Source organism: Aulonocara stuartgranti (genome assembly GCF_965226115.1).
Source record: "Aulonocara stuartgranti genome assembly, chromosome: 8".
NCBI lineage: Eukaryota > Metazoa > Chordata > Actinopteri > Cichliformes > Cichlidae > Aulonocara > Aulonocara stuartgranti.
Window position 1 is genome coordinate 10,213,062 of NC_138959.1, and position 16,625 is coordinate 10,229,686.

At 38.9% G+C, this 16,625-nt stretch overlaps 2 protein-coding genes across 2 annotated transcripts in view; one reads left to right on the forward strand and one right to left on the reverse strand.

The window, feature by feature from the left end:
• The first annotated feature begins 557 nt into the window (after positions 1-557).
• Positions 558-6,235, forward strand: chac2 (ChaC, cation transport regulator homolog 2 (E. coli)). Its single transcript, XM_082544063.1, has 3 exons — positions 558-902; positions 2,198-2,233; positions 4,362-6,235. Exons 1-3 carry the CDS (start codon positions 768-770, stop codon positions 4,758-4,760), a joined length of 570 nt encoding a protein of 189 aa, XP_082400189.1. The 5' UTR covers positions 558-767; the 3' UTR covers positions 4,761-6,235.
• Positions 6,236-8,121: 1,886 nt separating this feature from the next.
• psme4b (proteasome activator subunit 4b) overlaps positions 8,122-16,625 on the reverse strand; it is a 54,630-nt gene continuing 46,126 nt past the window's right edge. The window contains exons 44-47 of the mRNA XM_082544317.1: positions 13,572-13,727; positions 12,503-12,641; positions 12,191-12,324; positions 8,122-9,381 (exon numbers count right to left, since the gene is read on the reverse strand). Of these exons, the coding sequence (XP_082400443.1) occupies positions 9,247-9,381; positions 12,191-12,324; positions 12,503-12,641; positions 13,572-13,727 (564 nt within the window). The 3' untranslated portion in view covers positions 8,122-9,246. The remainder of the gene's footprint in view (positions 9,382-12,190; positions 12,325-12,502; positions 12,642-13,571; positions 13,728-16,625) is intronic.

Genomic DNA, 16,625 nt, shown 5'->3' on the forward strand with positions numbered 1-16,625 from the left:
TTTGACAAGAAAAGGTCACATTAACACATCCATTAATCGTTAACGTCCACGATTAATATCATACAATAGTAGACTAATCTAATAATATTTCTGTCTTGTTTGTTTTATTTTTTAGTTAAAAAAATAAAGTTTGTTGAAATAAATTGATGTGAACCTAAACTAAATTTATCCCACTGTACTGAACGGTAACAAGGAAGTCATGGACATATTCAAACTACTTATTACAAAATTATAATCTCTTGCTATTTAGACATACATCACGATGACAGCGTTTCTTGCTTATCTGTACCGTTTGGCCTAACTAAAACCAGCACAGAAATAGCTACAAACATCCGGAATTGTGGCTTCACCTTCAAATTAAAAGCAGGTGGCCCGAAAGCATTTGCAAGAAAGTGATACGGCATATGCTGTAAGCACAACACGGTGCGAAAAGAATGGGTATCATTTGATTCAACAACCGAAAAGTCATAATTTAGCTTTCTTGGCCAAAAATGTGCAGATTCTCCAGAATTGTCATTTAAACTGAAAGGTATTTAGTGGAAGTGAAGGAACTTACGTAATCCGTATTACTTGACAGTTTGTCCGCTGAACACGGAACCGGTGCTTCAAGCACGTTTTCCTGTTTTTAGATATCACCTTTACTCATACAGGTGAACACGTCAGCTTTTATAATGCTGTAGCTCTTGTTATAAGTCGTAGGCGTCGCGATTACAGGTGACTATTTCGTCCAGCTCACCCGTCCTTTTCTGTTAGCCTAACCTCTCATCATGTGGGTGTTCGGTTACGGCTCACTGATATGGAAAGTAGATTTTCCTTACGAGGAAAAGAGAATTGGGTACATAAAAGGCTTCAGTCGCCGGTTTTGGCAAGGCAGTACCGACCATCGAGGTGTACCGGGTAAGGTGAGTATACCTTGCTGGCTTTGGGAACTGATTCATAGCGGCCAGAATGAAAAAAGTACTACCTGATGCAATGTTGCTACAGTGTATTTTAGTGCACGGCAGACATTACTGAAGACACTTCACTTCGGCTTATATTATTACAAAGTTAACGCCTTTATGTCCTAACCTTTATTCCTTATAAATGGGCTAGATGTTGCCCTTTAATATTTAAATCCATGTTAGCAATATTCCCCCTAATATGGCGATTTATAGACTCCTGTAATCTTATATCGGATTAAAACCACAACTTTTCTTTGTTTGCCCAGCTTTAGAAAACGTATTCATTTTCTAATGTAATTCTAATTTTATCCACTCTTTTTCTCCTGGTCTGCCAAGCGCTGCCAATCAATACGTGTCCACCTCACAGTCTGGCAACCACTGCATTATAAAGTGTACAGGTGATATTATACAGTGGAGGAAATAATTGTTTGTTTTTCTGCTGAATTTGTAATTTTGATCACACACAACGGAATAAACAGTCTCGAACTGTTTACGGTGAGATGCAGAATATCAACCAGAAATTCAGAAGTAAAAGCTATAAATTCATTTGCATGTCATTGATTGAAAGAAGTATTTCATCGCCAAGCAAAACATGCCTTAGTACTTGGCAACTTGAAACTTCAGTTCCCCCCACAGATTTTCTATAGGGTGATTGATAATCTTTTTATTTCCTTCATTTCCAAATAATGTCACCAAAAGTTGTCACCTTCTCACCAAACCTACTGTTGATTGACTTGCAGTCCATTACAGCTTTGTGGAGGTTTACATTCTTATCCAGCTCTTAGGTCTTGCCTATGGAGGTAGAGAGGTTGGGATGGAAAAACCCGATTTTATGGACAAGCATGCTTTACAAATATAACTTGAAATCAAGCGCATCTGTAATCGATTGATTGTAATCTGTGTACCACATGAACACAGAATTCTGGCTAGATTATAGGAGATCAAATACTTATTTAACTCAGTGACATGCAAATCAATTTATAGTGTTTATGTAATATGCTTTTTTCCTGGACTTTTGGTTGATATTCTGTCTCTCTCCATTAAAATGAAACTACCATAAAAACCAATTAATGAAAATTTAACCAATTTCTCTGTAAGTGAGCAACATTACAAATTCAACAGGGGATCAAATAATTATTTCCCCCACCGTGCCTGTAACCTTTCAGAAAGATCCCATTTCCTGCAATATGTGTGCTAACCAACTTGCAATTTAATGACAAAGCCATTTATTATGTGTGTTTGTGTGTTCTTTGCAGCCTGGCCGGGTTGTGACACTCGTGGAGAATCCTGAGGTGAGTTATACCCCCTTTCTTAACATCAGGGTGCAATAACAATTTCTTTGTAGTGTGCCCATGACGTATTCCTTTATTAATCAGTCAGTATTAAAAAGTCTTTATGATGTCAGAAAGAAATAATTTGTGATTCCAACCACAAATTCAATTAATAGCTTGACAGATGAGCAGAACCATTCATTATCAAAAATTAATGGAAACGAAAGAAACGATAATAGAAAAGAAGAAATTATATTGGTCATATTCTTGATGTTTTTCCATAAATACGGACTACATACTCAAAATAGCCCCCATTTGTTTGTTCTTTCCTTCATTGACTGGTAACTTCATTACATAATAGGTACAAGACGTATGCCTTTATTGTAATCACTTTGATGTTTGCATTGCAGGAAGCAAACAAAATTACATGTTATTTACACAGTAATGAGAGATTATTACTACCTGAAGGTCATAATCCACCTACCTTGTTATGTATTCTTGTTTTATTGGCTATAATTAAGACAAGAGTTGGAGTGTGAAGGCGATCAGTGTACAAAGCTGCACAAATTGGATTCCACTTCAGAGAGAACTTTTTGTGTTCACTTACATGCATAGAAAGTGCTATACTTTAATTATAAACAGTTTTGCAGAGTTTCGTGCTTTTACAAGGCAGACAGGAGTGAAAACGGCGCAGGAAAGAAGACTGTCTATAAACCTCTTATAGACAGTACTGTACAAAAGTCTTGAGTGACCCCTCATTTTTTTTATGTTGCTAGGAAAATGGGAAAGAGACTTCTGGAATAGTTCTCCAGATGTCTAAAGATGTTTCAGAAGTCTTTTTTTTGGATGTTGGCTGCCTTTTGTTCTGTTCTCTGTCAAGGTGATCCCACTCTGCTTTAATAATCTTGAGGTCTAGGCTCTGGGGAGGCCAATCCATGTCTAATAGTGTTCCAGTGGCAGTCTGTTGCCAAATGCTTCCCAGATAGTGTTTTTATGTTGGATCAAAGTCTGACTGTACTTTTCAATGCTTATTATTACATAATTTTGATAAGATACCCAGTACCACTGGCTGAAATGCAGCCCCAAACCACAACTAAGCCGTGTTTCACAGATGCCAACAGATACTCAATGTTGTACCTCTCTCCTGACCATGTCTGTACTTACTAAAGGCAATTTGAACAATCCAGTTTCGGTGCGACAACCAAACAAATAAAATAAAACAACAATCTCTGAAAATGATCAACGACTGGAATGAAAATGAGTGAAAAAGCAGCCAATGTCTAGAAGGAAAAAGTTTGAAAGACTTCAGAAAGCCTGAAGAACTGTTGCTCAAGATGTCTTTAAAAAAGAACTTGAAAGTCTGACTTCTTAAAAGCAAAATGTCTAAAAATGAGGAGTGGCTTGAGGATTTTGCACAGTACTGTAGTATGAGTTGTGATGTAGTAAAGCATGGCAGGAATCCGTTTTTAGAATTGACTGATAAGTGTGATAAGTTTGAAATAAATGCTGAAAACTATCAATTATAGTTTCTTGAAGTCCAAGGTAAAGTCCTTGGATGTTTGCAAACATAAAATACAATAAGAAATACTCACAGCGTAGAAGCAAGAGAGTAATTGATTATAATAATTTTATGGGTGTGAGTATGGTTAGTGTTTTTGAACATAACATTGGTTATGTCAGTTATTTTTATTTTGACTTTTATTGTGACTTTAGACAAGGTGATTATATATCATCATTTATCAAATGTAAATACTAATACATTTACCGGACACTTTATTAAGGACATGGGCATTGGTAGTGGTTGGAACCCTTTTTGCACTGCCTTAATTCTTCAAGGCATACATTCAAAAGGGCTCTGGAAACATTCCTCTAACATTTTGGTCCACACTGACATATTTTCTCTGTTTTGAACTATTGTCTATAAACCCTAGAGGTCGTTGTGTGAGAAAATCCCAGTAGATCAGCAGTTTCTGAAATACTCAGACCAGTAAGTTTGAAATTCAGTAGGTATTCTTGTCTACCATGTCTACATTCTTAAATGCACTGAGATGCTGCCACCAATTAGATTTGTGTGAAGAAGCAGTTGAACAGGTGTACCTAAGAAAATGTCATCAGGTTATGGACCTCTAAGCCATTTTGCTTTCCTCAGGGGTGTGTTTGGGGTGTTGCCTACAAACTGCCGACTGGCCGGGAGGAAGAAGTGAAGCGCTACCTCGACTACCGAGAAAAAGGTGGTTATCAGGTCGTCACGGTGACCTTTCACCCCCGTCCATCACTCACTTGCTCGCCAAGCCAGACGCTGATCTACATCGGCTCCAAGGACAATCCCAACTACCTCGGCCCCGCACCCCTGGAGGAGATCGCCATTCAGATCATCAACTCTACCGGTCCAAGCGGGAAAAATACAGAGTACCTGTTTCAGCTGGCTGACGCCGTGAGGACTTTTCTGCCTGAGGACTCAGACACACATCTGTTTTCTCTTGAAACTTTAGTAAGAGAGAGGCTAGAAAACGGACAGAAAAATTCAGTAACAGCAGTTGATTTTTAAAAAATGTCTATATTGGGCTGGGTTCGTCACATGATCTCAGGGTTTAAGGTAAACTTGTCCAATAAAGATGTTTGTTACATGTAGGATGGGACATGTTGACCTCATTAGTTGACTAAATAATGTTATTTTGTTCAGGATTTCAGTGCAAATAAATATCCACTGAAAGCTGCTTCAAAGTAATAACACATAAACTGGTATAGAAAACATAAATTACCAAAAATGTACAGATCGCAAGTTAAGTTTCAATATAAATCCCTACAGAACAGTTTCAATATATATGGTTTAAATATAGGTATTTAATATCTGGCGTTGACTAGCCAAGATGAGAAAGAATTGCTAATGTTATTGCATATTAGTTATTAAACATTTAACACTCAAACCTGAGCTGCTTCATGTCTGGTTTAACGTTTATTAAATATAGAGCTAAAAGTCTTGAGCCAACCCTCATTTCTTTATATTTTGTTAAGAAAATGGGGAAATGGGTACAGCGATTTATTGAAATATGGAAATATACTATGGGATGTAAAAGCAGAGTATAATTCTATAAAGCTTGAAAGTCAATATTCAACATGACTGAACTCTTAGGCAAGCTCGTCATTTCTTTAAGCATTCTTCAGGAATAGTTCTCTGAGCTTGTTGAAGGACATTTAAAGCTCTTCTCTGGATGTTGGCTGCCTTTTGTTTTATTCTGTGTCAAGCTGATCTCACACTGCTAGAGGCCAGTCTAGCAGTGTGAGATCATTAAAATGAAGCTATTACCGCATGATGGATATGAGAATATATCAGATTTTTTTCCTATATCTTAAGACATGACTTTCAGATACTGTTTATCTGCTGTAGATATTTTGTCTTTTCTCCTCAAGTTGTCCAGTTTCCCTCAAACGATAGGACACACTGCACATTCATGACAAGCTATGCCAAGTTTTCAGCTAATAGCGCTTTGGAAATCACCTTGCTGGTGCTCTTTTATTCCTCTAAAAATGGTCAGGTACAAGGACTGGACTTAAAGTGAGTGAAAGAGCAGCCCATGTCCAAAGAACAAGGCTTTTAGAGAACTACTGCTCAAGCTCACTTTAAAGAATTTGAAGAAAATCTGGCTCCTTGGAAGTAAAATGTAAAGAAATTAGGGTTGGCACATGTTTTTTGCACACTCTAGCTCTAAGTTGGTTTCATAATCAGACACAAAAACAATGACAGATGCAGCTGCAAATTAAGTGCTAATTAACCTTTGTTAGCATGGTAAACACTGTAAACATTTCACTTTAGAACTTTAGAAACATCAGCACCGTTAGTACTGTCACCGTGAGCATGTTAATGTTAGTGTTCAGCTCAATGCACTGCTGTGACAAATGACAGCCTTTCATTGTCAGTGTAGGCTTTTCTTTTCTGTCTTGCTATGGTTAGTCTAATGTGTTCCTGAAGTATTCTACTGAACCGTTTATTAAAAAATAAAACCTTATTGCAATTAAAATATAATGACGCCCCAGTTATTTTTCCTTGTTTTTTTTTAGTAACTTTAATAAAATAAATCTAAAACTTGACAAATCGGTTGAAACGCTGTAATAAATACAGCTAAAAAAATTGTCCAATCTGGTAATGCAGCTTTTCTAAATACAGCCTATCTCTCTTCCTGCTATGATGAAGTAGTTGTCATGAAAATCACTTTAAGCAAACACACATTGTTTAGTCTAACCTTTACTTACTCTGTGTCAAGATTAGTAGTTCTAGCACAGGGGAGCCGGCATCGGCTGCTTCTCATTCTGCCTGCCTCCGTCTCAGCACAGTAAACACATCAAATTCAACACGACTGCATCAGAAAAACATCAACAAGCAGAATAAAAGAGTGACAGCTCGAACTGTGATTCCATCTTTAACACACACACACACACACACTCAGTGGGACACAAGTGGCTATTTCTTCTGCTACATCAACCTACCTTTGCTTACTTTACAGTCATAATGTTACAGTCTTTAGCGTACTGTGGACATAAAAAAATGAGTATCATCAGAAGCAATACTGAGGTAGGCTGCAGGTTTCAAACAATGCTCAGTTGGCACTAAGGGGCCCAAAGTGTGCCATGAAAATATCCCTCAAACCATTGCACCACCACCTGAACCCCTGATATAAGGCAGAATAGATCCAAGCTTTCATGTAGTTTACATTAGACCCTACTATCCAAAAAAGCAGAAAAAGACTCATCAGATCAGGCAATATTTCCAAACTTCTGCTGTCCAATTTTGGAGAGCCCATGCAAATTGTGGCCTCAATTTCCTCTTCTTAGATGACAGGAGTGGCACCTGGTGTGGTCTTCTGGTCCTGTAACCTATGGACTTCAAGGTCCGACGTGTTGTGTGTTCAGAGATGCTCTCCTCCTTACTGTGGTTGTACTGAGTTGTTATTTGAGTTACTATGTCTTCCTACCAGCTCAAAGCTGTCTCCTCTGACCTCTAGCATCAACAAAGCATTTTCACTGAGAGATCTGCTGCTCACTGGATATTTTGTTTTTGTACCTGTCTCTGTAAACCCTACAGATGGCTGTGTAGGGATTCCCAGTAGATCAGCAGTTTCTGAAATACTAAGACATACAACTATGTTCAGAGTCACTAAAATAACCATTTCCCCCCCCTGCTGGTTCTCAGTTTGAAATTCAGCAGTCCTTCTTGACCATGTCTGCATGCTAAACTCAGTTGCTGCCATGTGACTGGCTGATTAGATATTTATGTTAATAAGCTATTGAACAAGCGAACCTAATGAAGTAGCCAGTGAGTAAATATATCCTGATGGACTGGTGATCTGTCCACTGTTTACCCTCCTTCTCACCCAATTTAAAGCTAGAATAGGCTCTAGTCCCTCACAACCCTGACATAGATGAGGGGTTAAGAAAACAGATGGATAATTATTAATATGTAATCTATGAAAATAAGTCAAAACACAAAGTTTAGACACTTAAGTTTTTCGAGCATTCAACTGTAGAATATATTTCAAGTTTTAGCACTAAAAGCTTTTTGACATTGTGCATTCAAAAAAACAAAAAAACAAAAACCCTGCTCTTTTCATGTCTTAATCTAAATCTAAATGACTCCTGTGCGACATACAGGAACTTGTTAAAACTCAGACCTGAGATTTTACTAGGCTGCAGCAGTAAAAGGGGTCTAGCTACGCTGGTGCTAATGTGCACAGGCTCTAGTAACAGGGCGCAGTGGCACAAAACTATCCTCGCAAGAAGAAGCTTTTATGTTTGAGCTCTGCACAGAATGAAGTGTACTGCTATGTGACATGGCTGTACAGAGATAAACAGCTGGTGCTTTATACAGTCAGCCAACCCTGCAAACATGCAACACTCAAAAAGAAGCACCACACTTTACAAATAATGCATTTATTTCACAGGACACGGTAAATTCTCAGTGCAGAACTAATGCAGAACATGACAAAATGTGGCCTATAGAAATATGACACCATTGTTACTGCAGGTCACAGATTTTTATGATCTAATATGATATATACAATTTTTATTTCTTCTTTTTATTTATATAAATGATATAATTAATGTCAATATGAGGTATTATATATCATGAGTGCTTTAAGATAGCTTTATAAGTGTTGGATACAATATAGCTGTAGAAATACAACAACGATAATTTTTAGATTACAATTTCACAAATATTCTCTGAATATATTGCATACATCCATCCATTTGCTTATCCTTTTCAGGGTCGCGGGGGGCGCTGGAGCCTATCCCAGCTGTCATAGGGCAAGAGGCAGGGTACACCCTGGACAGGTCGCCAGTCTGTCGCAGGGCTAACACACAAGGACAGACAACCATTCACACTCACATTCACACCTAGTGGCAATTTGGATTATCCAATTAACCTATCCCCACAAGCTGCATGTCTTTGGACGGTGGGAGGAAGCCAGAGTACCCGGAGAGAACCCACGCAAACACGGGGAGAACATGCAAACTCCACACAGAAAGACCCCGGCCTGATGGTGGAATTGAACTCAGGACCTTCTTGCTGTGCGGCAACAGTGCTAACCACTGTGCCACCGTGCTGCCTATATTGCATACATTTATATATATTTATAATTTCACACATGAACATTATCATGAAGGAATGTCTTCCTTGTATTTAATAACGTGCACAAGTTAGAACTCTTTTAAAAGTACATACCGGAACAATGATGATTAGCAATAAAAAGACTTTCTCAATATAAACCAAACCTTTCCCTCTAAAGTGGCCACCTTTGACTAAAAATACCATGCTAGTTAAAAATTTGAAACCATTTTGCCCAGGATTGCTTACTTGCTGGGTTTAGTGAAGGCCAACGGTGGCAAGTGAGGTTCCAGCGGGAGAGCGCCCTGCTAGCATTATCAGATATTATTTTACAGGCTGCACAAGACTGGAGTTCCCAGCCGTTGTGTAATTAATTTCTCTGGTAGTGGTCCTACATGGCTTACGAAGACCTGGGAAGGCAGGAAATTTCTGTCTAGGCGTAATAACAGGGTGACACCAGCAGGTCTGTGAGCACGAGCAGCTGATCGTCAGTGAAGCACTGTCGATGCTCCTGCCAGTTGTCGTGGTGAGTACGCCGAAATTCTGACAAGGTCTTCTTCACCGTCATCTTTGGGTAAGAAAATCAAAATCATCATACATAAACATAATCTAGGTGAATGCAGTGTGCACATTTAGAAACAACACCACAAAACACAAGTGAGTTTATCAGCTTTACTGTATTTACTTTATTGGGTTTTTTCCTGCTGTCTTTCATCGAAAACATGGTGGATGCTCATATTAAACCTGTATGAAGACTGAAATCTCTATGATGCAATATTTTTTTCCAATCTTAGCTCTGTATGATATCCTACAGAGCTCTAGTGGCTGGCGCTTTGGCTGTGAACACATGAGACCTGTTCAAACTGCTGTTTTCATGTGAAGGGCAGCCAATCAGAACAAAAATGGCTTAAAGGAGGGAGGAAGGGACCTAAAAGAGTTTGTTTTACACAGAATATGAACTGAGATGCGGCAACAAGGCCACATATATGGTAAATATTTGGTAAATAAGTAATGATCTGAACTATGAATTATGCAAAGCTACTTTTTTAGCATCCGAGAATAAAAATAAACATACATCTTAAGTATCATTTTTAGAGCATGATTCATCACTGCACATTTGGTCCTCTACACGCTAACAAAGCTCAACATCCCATTCATGAAAAAATACAATTATCTGCCTCATTGCTAAAGCCCTGGTGATACATCAGCTGGCTGATATCGACCAATCACAGATAAACTGGTATCTGCTTTTTGTTGACCAATGAAGGTATCATGAAATTAGGGACACGATCACTTATTAGTCTTTTTAAAAGGACACAGCTCAGTCTTCATAATTAAAAAAAGACCAACGAGGGCAGTCTGATGGTACTTATTATTTTCAGAATTTCTATAAAACAAAAAAATTGACTAAAGTAGAAAAACGACGCAGATCAATCCATCATGAATAATAATCATTAGCTGCAGTCCACTAGTTAGGCGTTTGTATCATATTTAATTTAACAGGATTTTCAGCAGAGTGCTTTTACAGGTTTGGTATGACTAAAATGACTTAAAGGGAGCCAATGTTTCCTCCACTGCTGTGTGCATGTGGGAGAAAGAGAAATACCTGGTGTTCTCATGCCTTGATCTGAGTTCAGTTGAAGTGTTTACATATGCGCAAAAAATGCTGACTAATAGCTCTGAGTTGTTAAGAGGGCTGAAAGGGACCAAGTGTGAAAGCATCCTAGATTTTTATAGAACACAATGCAGAAAAACATGCCTGGGATCATATAGAAATGGTGCCTTCACACAACACATGCAACAGAGCATACATCCAAGTGTATTAACAAACAGTTACTTTATGAGTAGTTAATAATCTTCCCCTTTTCAATGCAAACAAGTATTTTTTATTAAAAAATATGCAGTATATAGCTCTATGTGGTATATGCAGTCTATATAACTGTTAACTGCTCTGTACCAGAGGCCTGAGAGTTTGTCCGCGTTTGTCTTTTTCCATACACTGGTATGTATAACAAAAAGGTAACAGAATAATTTTTAATCTGGCAACCACAGCAGGGAAAATAGGATTGTTATTTCTCAAGTGTGAATGTAAAGATATTTGGCTTCTAGATAAACAAGATGTAATGCATGATTCAAGGCCAAACTTTTATGTAAACTAATATACATGAGCCCAAAGTGTTGTGCTGTTTCTCGGTAGTGGAACAATTCCATTATAGTCTGTAGTAAAGTCCTGCAATAAAACGAATGTTGATAGCAACTGTTTTTCTTGCTTCATTTGTTTTGAACAGTGAACGCTCATACCCACCCTTGATTACAGCCACTATCTATTACAATGAAGCCTACACTTAAGTTTAAGTACATGAACTGCAAATTCAAAAGTTCCTGTTTTGGCTGGTAAATCCTCTATCTAGAGACACATAATGTAAAATGCAGATTAGCAGCTGAAAATATTTGCAGCAACGATCTAAACTGTTTACAATAATTAAAAACTAATTTGGAAAAATAATTTATTCATTGCACACTGTTAGAAACTGTTGTTTCTAGTTAGCTAAGAATGAAGTATAAAGTTATTTGGCCAAAGAAGGAAAGTCAGTAATTAATCTGATGATGATGAGATGATAAGAACACCTTCCTGACTTTTTTTTTTTTTTACATGTATTTTACTTGTATCTGTGATTACCTATGTATATGGATGTGGTTCACAGTAGTTTAGTGATTCTGCAGCAATCGTGCTAATTGGCAGCATGACTGTGAGGATGACACTGTGCGGAAAGTTGGTAGCCAAGTTTGCTAGTATAGACTGATAAGTTAGCACTCCGTTGACTTGCCAAACACTGACATCTCTGACTCCAAATAACCCCAAATGTGGGGCCACGATCCTACTTTGACACGTGAAAATATGAACACCAGGAGCTCATGGATACGGATATCATCATTATGGATATCTCCACCTTTTAAATACAGCCTATGATTTACAGTAACCAACATATGTGTCCTTTACTATAATGGGCAAAATATAATATTTCTACCAGATTCTATTTTTTTCCGACTAACCTTTCCGGTAACAGACATGTTAATCAATATTTTTACAAATACAATATTTTAACTGTATTTTATTGGATTTTCTTTCTCATCTTTTTCACTTTCCTATGGGAGAGGCACTAAACCATCGTCATCATTGGCTCCACACCACTATAATGTATTATTCAAACTCTGCTCTACGGATTACATTGTATGTATTCTTCATGCCTGAAGTAAGACCAAAGACACAATTTTCTCCTCAATTGGACAATGAAATTGTATTCTTTCAGCTCACACTGTTTTGAGCTAGATGTTTATATATGAGTGTGTGTGGTGGGGCTAATGCGTGCGCGCACCTCTATAGGCTGTGGGTCATTGAGATGGCTGCTCAGGTCCATCAATATCTGAGGCATCCAGTCTGGGACATCATAGGGGCTCGACAGGATGCACGCACTGAGGCCGAGCACTCCAGCATGGCGCCGCACTAAATCTACACACACACACACACACACACACACACACACACACACACAAAGGGAGAGTTGAAATAGCTCTTCGAATCTCAAGGTTCACATTTCCCCTGGGATAAGAAAGGGTAATAGGGCAAGTATTATTGTGATTGCCTCACTGTGCAATTGTGACGTGCACGGAAATGTGTGTGTGTGTACCTGTAGAGGCCAGCTCCCCTCGGGCCTTGGGGAGGGAAGTCTGACTCAGCGTCTGGAGCTGTGTCTGCAGACTGGAGTCCAGAGGGAAGAACTGGCACTGCAGTAAACCACTGAGGGTGGTGCATGCCATGTCCCTCACCTACAATGAGAAGGAGAAAGGCGGGACAGGAAGGAGAGAAAGAGGGAGGAAAAAACAGGTCCTTGAAGATCAGAACTGACAAATAAAGAGTGCTGTGGAGAACACGAGGCATTTTTAGAGGCAAGGAATGCATGTGCAATTTATTAAGGGAGGCGAGCCCAAGGAGATCGGTGAACAGCAAGGTACACGGGACAGATATAAGCAAAGGAAGGGGAGGAGGAGGAGGAGGGATAGATGCTGAGCTGAGCTGATGTAAAATTCAGTTGCAGAACATCACTGCCTTCCTGCATCACTTTGCATAAATTATGAATAAGCTCTGAGTGATGGTTGAGGCACTGTAACAGACAGTGATACGAGGACAAAGCATTAATCAACTCTACACTCACACAGTTAACAAAATATTAAGAGAAGGACCTGTGTTGGTAATTTAGACAATTCAATTGGAGTGCAGGGGTTATTGATTTTCACCTGTGCTGTACATCCAGATCAATAAACGTAGACAGTTTAAAGGGTTTAAAAGCAAGACAAGTGGGACATTGATTGCTCAAAAGCTGACATTACTCAATATTTCAAGAGACTTCTGTTCTCCGAGAACCAGTTGTAAAGCTTTTTTTTATTCGATTCAATAAATAAACATTAGTAAGTAATTTAGAGGATTTAAAGTCAAGACAAATAAACAATTATTTTGAGTTTAGCTTGAATCTTATTTTTAGATCGTCCAAGCTGCCACAGACAAAGAGATTTCAGGCAGCCACAGTACTCAATCAACATCCCTGTAACTACAGTGAGCACTGAGACAGACTGTTATTTTTAAGCAATAACTGTGAATGGAAAAGATGGATTAAGGTTTAGGTTAGAAAAGCAGCCCTTTATTATCTCCTGACAGAGATCCCAGGGGCTGTGTTAAACCAGCGCTTGTGAATACGTTACCTCAAGCTGCTCATCTAGCAGCAGCTGCATCACCAGTTTTCGAATGCGGAGAACCTCAGCGGGCACACTGAGCAGAGTAAACAAATTGTAGAAAACCATGATCTGGAGGTAGGTCAGCACTGAGAAGCGTGCATGCCATGACCTGCTGCCTGCCATCTAAGGAGAGAGGAGAGAAAGAAGGGATGAGATAATGAGAGACAAGTTGGAGTTTGTACTGATGCCCGAAAGGCCCTGAAGGTGATATATTGCTCATAAAAGATATATAAACTCGAGTACACAACATCTATATGTAATACTTTCTCTTTTCATGCAATTAAAATCTTTCAAGAAGCATCTGGATGACTCTGTGAGGCTGTGCCTGCGCAATATAAGTATGCCAACATATTCATAATCGCACATCTATTTCACTAAGTATAAATATACACAGAATGTGTATAAATAAGGGTATACCGTATACACCTACCATATTCTATACCACATTCTACACCACTTTGGTGCATTTGGTTACACTGTCTACATTTTAATGCAAAATAAAAACACAGATTGCAACAGAAGAAAGACATTTTGGAATCTGGTGCTGGCCATACCAGCAAAGACCTAATAAACAAACAAACGGGCTAATATATATCATATTTATGTTGTTTCCTGATGCTTCTCAGCTGGGGTTTACAAGATTTCACAAATATCTACTCGTTATCATCCAAATCAATGGTTATCATAATAAATATGTAAACAGGCATTCTTATCATGACTCTTGACCATCTGTATCCATAAACTAAAATATAACTTAATGAGGAAAAATTTTCATCCATCTGTCCATCCATCTGGGTTCAGGTTACCTGAGACAGCCACACCTCCCTCCCCGTAGCCACCTGATCCAGCTCTTCTGGGGGATACCAATTAATTCCTAGTAACCAGTAAAGTGACATAATGTCCTCAAGGCATCCTTGTTCTGCCTCCTGTCGGTGAGGCATATCCAGAACACTGACTCCTTTCGATGTGGAGGAGTTGTGGCTCTACTCCAAGTACCTTCTAAATGACCAAGGCCATCATCCTATCACTAAGGCTAAGGCTAGCCTCCCCTTTAAGGAAGCTCATTTCAGCTGCTTTTATCAGTGATGGATGTGCAGCCAAACATGAAGCAGCTAAGAAAAAAGGTTTAAAGCCTCATCTCAGGGCTAGTTTACCGTGCTGAGCTTTTTGTTTTACAAATCAGATTTGAGAGTTGTCAGCATGTACAAATAAATACTCCAGAGGGGTAGCCAAGATGGTAAGACATGCTTCAGTAAACTATGTAGGAGTGAATGGCATTAATATCGAATAAATTATTTCATTTATTAAAGGTAAATAAACCTTTTTCATGGCACTGTAGGCAGAACAGTACTTTTCTCAGTGTAGTGTATGTGCTTATAAACCTTAATAAATTAAAGCTCAGACCTGATGATGACTGCATGAAAAGTCAGTATTAGGGTTAGGTTACAAAACCTGCTACAATCGATTCTGAAAGTCTGTATCAAATTTCTGCTGCCTACAAATTACCATAAACAGTTGTTGATCTGCAACTTTTCATTGTTTGACACTGTTGATTACTGTATTTTAAAACTTAGACTCTTCCAGTCAGGACTCTCTGGGAGAGCAGTGGCATGGTTCTCAAACTACCTCAGTAACAGGACTCAGTGCATTAAATCTGACGGTCTATGTTCTGACTTTGTTACAGTGCACAACGGAGTGCCACAGTATTAGGTCCCCTTCTATTTATCATTTACGTAAACAATCTTAGTCTACATGTGCCAGATGCAAACTTGCACTTCTATGCTGATGATACAGTTATTTACAGCTGTGGTTCAACTCTTGTCCAAGCCATTGACTCCTTGCAGAAAGCCTTTTCTGCTGTCCAGCATTCATTACTTCAGCTTAAACTTTTTCTCAACGCAGACAAAACAAAGCTCATGTTGTTTTCTAAATCAAGGAGACGAGCCCAAACAATCCCATCAGTAACCACTCTTGAAGGTAATAAAATAGAGTTGGTTCACACCTATAAATATCTGGGAATCTTAATTGATGACTCGCTTACCTTCAAACCACATGTAGAGAATCTTGTGAAAAACCTGAAGTTAAAACTGAGATTTTATTTTCAAAATAAGTTGTGTTTCTCTTTTAATACAAAGAAGCGGCTTGTTGCTGCAACATTCTTGCCTGTGCTGGATTATGGTGATATTCTACAGTGGGGCAAAAAAGTATTTAGTCAGCCACCGATTGTGCAAGTTCCCCCACTTAAAATGATGACAGAGGTCAGTAATTTGCACCAGAGGTACACTTCAACTGTGAGAGACAGAATGTGAAAAAAAAATCCATGAATCCACATGGTAGGATTTGTAAAGAATTTATTCGTAAATCAGGGTGGAAAATAAGTATTTGGTCAATAACAAAAATACAACTCAATACTTTGTAACATAACCTTTGTTGGCAATAACAGAGGTCAAACGTTTACTATAGGTCTTTACCAGGTTTGCACACACAGTAGCTGGTATTTTGGCCCATTCCTCCATGCAGATCATCTCGAGAGCAGTGATGTTTTGGGGCTGTCGCCGAGCAACAGGGACTTTCAACTCCCGCCACAGATTTTCTATGGGGTTGAGGTCTGGAGACTGGCTAGGCCACTCCAGGACTTTCAAATGCTTCTTACGGAGCCACTCCTTTGTTGCCCGGGCGGTGTGTTTTGGATCATTGTCATGTTGGAAGACCCAGCCTCGTTTCATCTTCAAAGTTCTCACTGATGGAAGGAGGTTTTGGCTCAAAATCTCACGATACATGGCCCCATTCATTCTGTCCTTAACACGGATCAGTCGTCCTGTCCCCTTGGCAGAAAAACAGCCCCATAGCATGATGTTTCCACCCCCATGCTTCACAGTAGGTATGGTGTTCTTGGGATGCAACTCAGTATTCTTCTTCCTCCAAACACTACGAGTTGAGTTTATACCAAAAAGTTCTACTTTGGTTTCATCTGACCACATGACATTCTCCCAATCCTCTGCTGTATCATCCATGTGCTCT

Excerpts from the sequence above, each read along its gene's own strand:
- chac2 (XM_082544063.1), top strand. The coding sequence starts at position 768 with ATGTGGGTGTTCGGTTACGGCTCACTGATATGGAAAGTAGATTTTCCT. Across the intron at positions 903-2,197 it reads ATCGAGGTGTACCGGGTAAG|CCTGGCCGGGTTGTGACACT; the intron begins GTGAGTATACCT and ends TGTTCTTTGCAG. Across the intron at positions 2,234-4,361 it reads CACTCGTGGAGAATCCTGAG|GGGTGTGTTTGGGGTGTTGC; the intron begins GTGAGTTATACC and ends TGCTTTCCTCAG.